Raw genomic sequence first — 10,532 nt, 5'->3', positions numbered from 1 at the left:
ACATTTGAACAGTTCAAAGAATTTCAGAGTGAAGTGGAAAATCATCGTGACGAGAAAATAAAAGTTTCTACGATATGATCGCAGAGGTAAAATATTTGAGTTACGAGTTTGGCCTTCAATTAAAACAATGTGGAATAGTTTCACAAATTCGTGTCACCTGGAACACCACAGCATAATGGTGTGTCCGAACGTCATAACCGTACTTTATTGGATATAGTACAATCTATGATGTTTCTTACCGATTTACCACTATAGTTTTTGGGGTTATGCATTAAAGACAGCTACATTCACGTTAAAAAAGGGGCACCATCTAAATCCGTTGAGACGACACAATCTGAACTGTGTTTTGGCAAGAAACCAAAGTTGTCGTTTCTTAAAGTTTGGGATTGTGATGCTTATATGAAAAAGTTTCATCCTGATAAGCTCAACCCAAATCGGAGAAATATGTCTTCATAGGATACCCAAAGGAGACTGTCGGGTACACCTTCTATCACAGATCCGAAGGCAAGACATTCGTTGCTAAGAATGGATCCTTTCTAGAGAAGGAGTTTCTCTCAAAAGAAGTGAGTGGGAGGAAAGTAGAAAACTTGATAAGGTAATTGTACCTTCTCCCTTATTGGAAAGTAGTTCATCACAAAAATCTGTTCGTGTGACTACTACACCAATTAGTGAGGAAGCTAATGTTGATGATCATGTAACTTCAGATCAAGTTACTACCGAATCTCGTAGGTAAACCAGAGTGAGATCCACACCAGAGTGGTACAGTAATCCTATTCTGGAAGTCATGTTACTAGACCATGACGAACTTGCGAACTATGAGGAAGCGATGATGAGCCCAGATTCCGTGAAATGGTTTGAGGCCATGAAATCTGAGATATGATCCATGTATGAGAACAAAGTTTGGACTTTGGTTGACTTGCCCGATGATCGGCAAGCAATTGAGAATAAATGGATCTTCAAGAGGAAGACGAACGCTGATAGTAGTGTTACTATCTACAAAGCTAGAATTGTCGCAAAAGGTTTTCGACAAGTTCAAGGTGTTGACTACGATGAGAGTTTCTCACTCGTATCTATGCTTGAGTCTGTCTGAATCATGTTAGTAATTGCCGCATTTTATGAAATCTGGCAAATGGATAAACAAAACTGCATTCCTTAATGGATTTATTAAAGAAGAGTTGTATATGATGCAACCAGAAGGTTTTGTCAATCCTAAAGGTGCTAACAAAATGTGCAAGCTCAAGCGATCCATCTGTGGACTGGTGCAAGCATCTCGGAGTTGGAATATACGCTTTGATGAGTTGATCAAAGCATTTAGTTTTTTACAGACTTGCGGTGAAGCCTGTATTTACAAGAAAGTGAGTGGGAGCACTACAACATTTCTGATAAGTATATGTGAATGACATATTGTTGATCGGAAATAATGTAGAATTATTCTGTAAAGCATAAAGGAGTGTTTGAAAGGAATTTTTCAAAGAAAGACTTTGGTGAAGCTGCTTACATATTGAGCTTCAAGATCTATAGAGATAGATCAAGACGCTTGATAAGTTTTTCAATGAGTACATACCTTGACAAGATTTTGAAGTAGTTCAAAATAGAGCAGTCAAAGAAAGAGTTCTTGCCTGTATTACAAGGTGTGAAGTTGAGTAAGACTCAAAGCCCGACCACGGCAGAAGATAGAAAGAGAATGAAAGTCATTCCCTATGCCTTGGCCATAGGTTCTATAAAGTATGTCATGCTGTGTACCAGATCTATTGTATACCCTGCACTGATTTGGCAAGGGAGTACAATAGTGATCTAGGAGTAGATCACTAGACAGCAGTCAGAATTATCCTTAGTGAAATAAGGATATGTTTCTCAATTATGGACGTGACAAAAAGGTTCGTCGTAAAGGGTTACGTCAATGCAAGTTTTTGACACTGATCCAGATGATTCTAAATCTGGATACATATTGAAAGTGGGAGCAATTAGCTAGAGTAGCTTCGTGCAGAGCATTGTAGACATAGAATTTTGCAAAATACATACGGATCTGAATTTGGCAGGCCCGTTGACTAAATTTCTCTCACAAGCAAAACATGATCACTCTTTGGGTGTTAATCACATAGCGATGTGAACTAGATTATTGAATCTAGTAAACCCTTTGGATGTTAGTCACATGGAGATGTGAACCAATCACATAAAGATGTGAACTATTAGTGTTGAATCACATGGCAATGTGAACTAGATTATTGACTCTAGTGCAAGTGGGAGACTGAAGGAAATATGCCCTAGAGGCAATAATAAAGTTATTATTTATTTCCTTATATATCATGATAAATGTTTATTATTCATGCTAGAATTGTATTAACCGGAAACATAATACATGTGTGAATACATAGACAAACAGAGTGTCACTAGTATGCCTCTACTTGACTAGCTCATTAATCAAAGATGGTTATGTTTCCTAACCATGAACAAAGAGTTGTTATTTGATTAACGAGGTCACATCATTAGGTGAATGATCTGATTGACATGACCCATTCCATTAGCTTAGCACCTGATCGTTTAGTATGTTGCTATTGCTTTCTTCATGACTTATACATGTTCCTATGACTATGAGATTATGCAACTCCTGTTTGCCGGAGGAACACTTAGGGTGCTACCAAACGTCACAACGTAACTGGGTGATTATAAAGGAGCATTACAGGTGTCTCCAAAGGTAGATGTTGGGTTGGTGTATTTCGAGATTAGGATTAGTCACTCCGATTGTCGGAGAGGTATCTCTGGGCCCTCTTGGTAATGCACACACATAAGCCTTGCAAGCATTGCAACTAATGAGTTAGTTGCAGAATGATGTATTACGAAACGAGTAAAGAGACTTGTCAGTAACGAGATTGAACTAGGTATTGGATACCGACGATCGAATCTCGGACAAGTAACATACCGATGACAAAGGGAACAACGTATGTTGTTATGCGGTCTGACCAATAAAGATCTTCGTAGAATATGTAGGAGCCAATATGGGCATCCAGGTCCCGCTATTGGTTATTGACCGGAGACGTGTCTCGGTCATGTCTACATTGTTCTCGAACCGTAGGGTCCGCACGCTTAACGTTACGAATGACAGTTTATTATGTGTTTATTGCATTTTGATGTACCGAAGGTTGTTCGGAGTCCCGGATGTGATCACGGACATGACAGAGGAGTCTCGAAATGGGGTCGAGACATAAAGATTCATATATTGGAAGCCTATGTTTGGATATCGGAAGTGTTCCGGGTGAAATCAGGATTTTACCGGAGTACCGGGAGGTTACCGGAACCCCCCGGGAACCATATGGGCCTTAGTGGGCCTTAGTGGAAAGGTGAAAGGGGCAGCCCAAGGTGGGCTGCGCGCCACCCCCCTCCCCTAGTCGTATTAGGACTAGGAGAGGTGGCCGGCCCCCTTCTCTCTCTCTCTCTCTCTCGAGGAATCCTATTAGGACTAGGATTGGGGGGGGGAGTCCTACTCCCGGTAGGAGTAGGACTCCACCTGCACCCTCCTCTTGGCCGGCCAGCCCCTCCCCCTTGGATCCTTTATATACGGGGGCAGGGGGCACCTCTAGACACACAAGTTGATCGTTGAGATCGTTCCTTAGCCGTGTGCGGTGCCCCCTGCCACCAAATTCCACCTCGATCATATCGTTGTAGTGCTTAGGCGAAGCCCTGCGTCGGTAGTACATCGAGATCGTCACCACGCCGTCGTGCTGACGGAACTTCTCCCCGAAGCTTTGCTGGATCGGAGCCCGGGGATCGTCATCGAGCTGTACGTGTGCTAAGAACTCGGAGGTGCCGGAGTAACGGTGCTTGGATCGGTCGGACCGGGAAGAAGACGTACGACTACTTCCTCTACGTTGTGTCAACGCTTCCGTTGCGATCTACAAGGGTACGTAGATCAGACTCTCCCCCTCGTTGCTATGCATCACCATGATCTTGCGTGTGCGTAGGATTTTTTTTTGAAATTACTACGTTCCCCAACAGGTTGGAGGTGTGCAGAGAATCAAATCGTTGAATGACCTCCATGATCGAATGCTTGATGGTTCCCCAACACTTCTTAAAGAACATCCCCGTGAATCCGTCTGGGCCCGGCGCCTTATCACTAGGCATCTCCTTAATAGCCTCCCAAACCTTGTCCTCAGTGATGGCGGAGTCGAGGTCTTGCAAAGCGTGATTCTCGATGCCCAATTCCTCCCAATTGAAATCCTTGTTACACGTGCTTGCCCGCCCCATGACCTCGGAGAAGTGGTCGTGGATGATCTTCTCTTTTTCTTTATGCTCAGTCACCCAACCACGTGCATGTTTTAGCCGGTGAATGTGGTTTTTTCACCTACGGGCATTGATGCGACGGTGGAAGAATTTGGTGTTGGCATCACCCTCCTTTAGATTTGTCAACCTAGCACATTGGCTCTTTCGTGCCCGCTCCAGGACCGCCAAGCTAACCACTCTACGCTTGAGCCTAGCGCGAAGGTCTCGCTCTGCAGGGGAGAGGGCCCTATCCTCCTGCGCAATATCCAAATGGAGGATCACCAGGCGAGCCGCATGTAGTTGGACCTTGGCCTTAGAGAAAAACTTGTTGCTCCACTCAATAAGGCGTGTCGCAGTTTTCTTGAGCCTATAATGAAGGATTTGGAAAGGCTCTGAGTGGTTGACACGCTCATCCCACGCCTTTTAAACCATGTCATTGAATCCGGGTAACGATACCCAAAATTTTTCAAATTTGAAGGATCGCGGTCTTCTCGGCCCCTTGTCATCGGCAAGCAGGAGGGGGCAATGGTCGGAGGGAGAAGATGATAAAGCGTGCAACACATGAGTGTTGAAAGACATGTCCCAATCCGCATTGCAGAAAAACGAGTCAAGCTTGCAGAGGGTGGGGTTTTCCCTCTCGTTGCTCCAAGTGAAGCGCCTATTTTGGAGATGAATCTCTTTGAGCTCACAAGATTGTAGAGCTGCACGAAAACGGTTGATCCTACTCCGGTTTACCCTTCGCTTATTCTTATCTCTTGCGCGGTATATTTGATTAAAATCCCCGAGGGCCAACCAAGCAACACCCGGTAAAGGCTTGTGGGAGACAAGCTCGGCGAAGAAGGGATCTTTGCTGGCATGGTCAGTTGGTCCATAGACGGATGTTAACTTAAAGCACACATTTGTCGCCCGGATGCAAACCATGGCAGAGAGACAAAAGGCCGAGGTAGAAATGCCGGAAATCTCAATGACATTGTCGTCCCACAATAGTAAAATACCACCCCGAGTTCTCGTGGCCAGGCGTTGCGCAAAACTTTTCAATCGGTTGCCACCAAGAAATGCTGCCACATACTTATCAACATTATCCAGCTTTGTCTCTTGTAAACACACAATTTGGCACGAGGAGTCAGCAATCGTAGCACTGACTGTTGCCCTCCTAGCCGGGCAGTTAAGCCCCCACACGTTCCAGCTTAGGGTATTGACAGGTTGTGATGTCATTGAGCAAACAAGCAGACACTTTTGCAAGACCAGGGGTGCCAACAACAAGCAGCTAGTAGAAATAGTATGGCCAAGTTGAAAGAGGATACAAACCCCACTGGGACACACACATACTGGAAGTACACAGAAGAACACATACTGGACGCACACACACAAGGCCAAGCCAAACGGCATTGACCAGGTCCAAGGGAAGGCCACCTATAGCCAACATGCCAACACATACCACCGTGGAGATAGCTAGCTAACATAGATACCTAGAACAGCCCTTAACAACAAACTACCAGGCCGCCTACTGCGCTCCCAGGCTTGCACCATCCTCTTGGATCATCTCGAGGGTACCTTCCCCACCATGTTCGATCAGCGCGTCTTCAACATCATTGACAACCGCGTCGTCCAGGTGGAAGAACTCTCTCATGGCCAATATCACCTCCGGAGCAAGCTGCTCTCTGAACATGGCTGTGAAGTCAGCAAGAGTGGCCTCTGTCACGTCCACTCCATCTCTGGTGATTCCCAAGGACCGGCTGACGAGCTTATCCGCCGCCTTGGCAGCCGGAACCACGGCTGCGCGAGGACCTCCACGCTTGATTTTCTGCAGAGAGAGGCCCCCCTGTTGGAAATCTTCACGCCAGCAATAGTCTTCCGCCGAGCTACAGGTGGCCTAGGAGGGGGGGAGTCGGGCAAAGCAAGAATGCCTCCTTGGCGCTCCACAAAGAATGGCTCCAGAGCATCTTCCGAGCAGATTGCCGCTTGGCCCCGAGCAGGAGAGGGCGTGCGCTGCAGGGAGCCGGTGCTGATCAGGGGCAGCGTGGGTGAACAACTGGAACCCCGGCGGCCCAGAGGGCGACCGTAGGGGCAGCATGAGCGAAGCAGGCGCGCAGAGTTCCAGCATGGCCTGGCTGGGCGTAGGGCACGCCAGGCGGGAAGCCGCATCCACAGCGTGTTTGGAGATCGGGCTTGGTGGCAGAACTGTTGTCGGAAAGAGCGGCGGGGACGCCGGGGGGGCCTCTCTTCCTGTGAGTGGCGCCTGGAAGAGCGCGGCGAGGCCTGACGCGTCGGGCTGCGCCCGCGGATGGCCGTCATCTCGAGGGCGCGAGCAGGTGCTGCACTGCCCGAGCCCCTGAGCACCAGAGCAGCACCAGGACCAACAAGGGGCGTGGGCGAGGCAACCTGGTTGTTGCCAGCGCGCCGACGACCACTGGAGCGGTCCCTAGAGCGGTCCTGGACCTCCTCTTGTTGCCGACCCCGAGGGTTACGGGAGAGCGAGCGCCGCACCCTGGCGCCCCAGCCCTCCCGCGCGCGACCACCGTCACGGCCACGCCTGCCGTCGCGGTCGCCCTCATCATCTGCCTGTCCCCACGGCGTTCCGCACCACCCTGGGCGGGCCGGTGCTCCCTTTGTTTGTACGTGCGTCGACCATCTTCCTGTACCAGGTGAACTCGAAGACATCCGGGGCTGGTGGGTTGTCGTCGTCGTCCGCAGCCTTGGAGTGGTCCTCGTGGAGGTCGAGGTGGATGAGGACGCGGTGCCGGAGGCCACGGCGTCCGCGGCGGCGATGACCATGAGCCGGAAGCGTGAGCCATTTGACGTTGGGGATGGCGTTGGGGTTGGACGTCCATGCCCAGAGCGCAATGTCCCTCGTGTCCTCTTTGCGGAGCGAACGCGGCTCGATGTAGTCGAGGGAGCAGCCACGGCCGATGAGGAAGGTGGCGATGTAGTGGTTGCAGCCGTGCAGCGGGACGCCTTCCAGGCAGAGACGAACATGATGGAGCTGGTCCTCATTGTCCGCATGGGCCTCCAGCCTCCACTCCCGCACGTAGATGCGGTGACCAGCACCACGGAGGTCTCCACGAGACACGGCGTCGGCGCAGTGGTGTTGATGCATGAAGCGCACAAAAAACTGCTCGGGGTAGTGCTTGACGACCTCGACGTCGGCCGGCCTCGCGCCGAGGGCCGTCGCCATCTCGGCGGCCACCTGGTGGCAGGGGACGTCCTGCCTGGCCCCCTCTAGCCAGGCCACAACACAGTTGGAGGCGAGGAGTGCCGCCTCCGCCTGCATCTCGGGAGTCGCCGAGACGACGACGAAGTCCTCCTCCGGCCTTAGAGCGGGGTCGCCCAGGCGCAGCATCACGGCCGCCGCTGCGTTGGACTGCAGCAGAGGGGGTTGAGCAGAGGTCTCCCAGCCCCGGCCCAGGCGGGGGGGGGGGGAGGGACTGTCGAGAGAGCTCAAAGGCTTCCACCTGTTCTTGCAGCCGCGCGATTTGTGCCCATTTTGTAGACAACGGGAGCAGCGGATTGTGTCACGGCAAGATTCAGCCCTGTGCCCGCGCTGGAGCCACCGACTGTTGGGGAACGTTGCAGAAAACAAAATTTTCCTACTCGTTTCAACAAGATCCATCTAGGAGTTCATCTAGCAACGAGTCATCGGATGCATCTACATACCTTTGTAGATCGCGAGCGGAAGCGTTCAAAGAACGGGGATGATGTAGTCGAACACGACGTGATCCAAATCACCGATGACCAAGCGCCGAACGGACGGCACCTCCGCGTTCAACACACGTACGGGACGGGAGACGTCTCCTCCTTCTTGATCCGGCAAGGGGGAGGAGAGGTTGATGAAGATCCAGCAGCACGACGGCGTGGTGGTGGATGCAGGGCGTCATAGTAGCAGGGCTTCGCCTATACTACGAGGAAGAGACGTAACGAGGAGAGAGGGAGGCACCAAAGGCTGTGTTGGTGTATGAAGTCCCTCCTCTCCCCCACTATATATAGGGGTGCTAGGGGGGGCGCCGGCCCTAGGAGATGGATCTCCTAGGGGGGGCGGCGGCCTAGGGTGGGGGGCTTGCCCCCCAAGGCAAGGGGGCGCCCCCTCTAGGGTTTCCCCTTAGCCCTAGCCGCATGGGCCCCTAGGGGCTGGCGCCCCAGCCCACTATGGGCTGGGTTCCCTCCTATTTCAGCCCATGGGGCCCTCCGGGATAGGTGGCCCCACCCGGTGGACCCCCCGGGACCCTTCCGGTGGTCCTGGTACAATACCAGGTACCCCGAAACTTATCCCGATGGCCGAAACAACACTTCCTATATATAATTCTTTACCTTCGGACCATTCCGGAACTCCTAGTGACGTCCGGGATCTCATCCGGGACTCCGAACAACATTCGGGTTACTGCATATACATATCTTCACAACCCTAGCGTCACCGAACCTTAAGTGTGTAGACCCTACGGGTTCGGGAGACAAGCAGACATGAACGACACGACTCTCCGGTCAATAACCAACAGCGGGATCTGGATACCCATGTTGGCTCCCACATGCTCCACGATGATCTCATCGGATGAACCACGATGTCGAGGATTCAATCAACCCCGTATGCAATTCCCTTTGTCAATCGATATGTTACTTGCCCGAGATTCGATCGTCGGTATCCCAATACCTCGTTCAATCTCGTTACCGGCAAGTCACTTTACTCGTACCGTAATGCATGATCCCGTGACCAGACACTTGGTCACTTTGAGCTCATTATGATGATGCATTACCAAGTGGGCCCAGTGATACCTCTCCGTCATACGGAGTGACAAATCCCAGTCTTGATCCATGTCAACCCAACAGACACTTTCGGAGATACCCGTAGTCTACCTTTATAGTCACCCAGTTACGTTGTGACGTTTGGTATACCCAAAGCACTCCTACGGTATCCGGGAGTTACACGATCTCATGGTCTAAGGAAAGATACTTGACATTGGAAAACTCTAGCAAACGAACTACACGATCTTTGCTATGTTTAGGATTGGGTCTTGTCCATCACATCATTCTCCTAATGATGTGATCTCGTTATCAATGACATCCAATGTCCATAGTCAGGAAACCATGACTATCTGTTGATCAACGAGCTAGTCAACTAGAGGCTTACTAGGGACATGTTGGTGTCTGTTATTCACACATGTATTACGATTTCCGGATAACACAATTATAGCATGAATAAAGACAATTATCATGAACAAGGAAATATAATAATAATTGCTTTTATTATTGCCTCTAGGGCATATTTCCAACAGTCTCCCACTTGCACTAGAGTCAATAATCTAGTTACATTGTGATGAATCGAACACCCATGGAATTCTGGTGTTGATCATGTTTTGCTCTAGGGAGAGGTTTAGTCAACGGATCTGCTACATTCAGGTCCGTATGTACTTTACAAATATCTATGTCTCCATATTGAACATTTTCACGAATGGAGTTGAAGCGACGCTTGATGTGCCTTGTCTTCTTGTGAAACCTGGGCTCCTTGGCAAGTGCAATAGCTCCAGTGTTGTCACAGAAGAGTTTGATTGGCCCCGACGCATTGGGTATGACTCCTAGGTCGGTGATGAACTCCTTCACCCATATTGCTTCATGTGCTGCCTCCGAGGCTGCCATGTACTCCGCTTCACATGTAGATCCCGCCACGACGCTTTGCTTGCAACTGCACCAGCTACTGCCCCACCATTCAAAATATACACGTATCCGGTTTGTGACTTAGTCATCCAGATCTGTGTCGAAGCTAGCGTCGACGTAACCCTTTACGACGAGCTCTTCGTCACCTCCATAAACGAGAAACATTTCCTTAGTCCTTTTCAGGTACTTCAGGATATTCTTGACCGCTGTCCAGTGTTCCTTGCCGGGATTACTTTGGTACCTCCTACCAAACTTACGGCAAGGTTTACATCAGGTCTGGTACACAGCATGGCATACATAATAGAACCTATGGCTGAGGCATAGGGGATGACACTCATCTCTTCTATATCTTCTGCCGTGGTCGGACATTGAGCTGAGCTCAATTTCATACCTTGTAACACAGGCAAAGAACCCCTTCTTAGACTGATCCATATTGAACTTCTTCAATATCTTATCAAGGTATGTGCTTTGTGAAAGACCTATGAGGCGTCTCGATCTATCTCTATAGATTTTGATGCCTAATATATAAGCAGCTTCTCCAAGGTCCTTCATTGAAAAACTCTTATTCAAGTAGGCCTTAATGCTGTCCAAAAGCTCTATATCATTTCCCATCAAAAGTATGTCATCTACAT

General features: G+C 49.6%; 1 protein-coding gene across 1 annotated transcript; it reads right to left on the bottom strand.

The window, feature by feature from the left end:
- Positions 1-6,811: 6,811 nt before the first annotated feature.
- On the bottom strand, positions 6,812-7,354 carry LOC125538309. Its single transcript, XM_048701572.1, has one exon. It carries the CDS (start codon positions 7,352-7,354, stop codon positions 6,812-6,814), a length of 543 nt encoding a protein of 180 aa, XP_048557529.1.
- Between the last annotated feature and the right edge of the window lie 3,178 nt (positions 7,355-10,532).

Source organism: Triticum urartu, chromosome 2, assembly GCF_003073215.2.
Source record: "Triticum urartu cultivar G1812 chromosome 2, Tu2.1, whole genome shotgun sequence".
NCBI lineage: Eukaryota > Viridiplantae > Streptophyta > Magnoliopsida > Poales > Poaceae > Triticum > Triticum urartu.
Note: the sequence above shows the minus strand (reverse complement) of the source record. Positions and strands in the feature narration are given on the sequence as shown.

Coding starts and splice junctions, on each gene's coding strand:
- LOC125538309 (XM_048701572.1), bottom strand. CDS start 7,354: ATGCATCAACACCACTGCGCCGACGCCGTGTCTCGTGGAGACCTCCGT.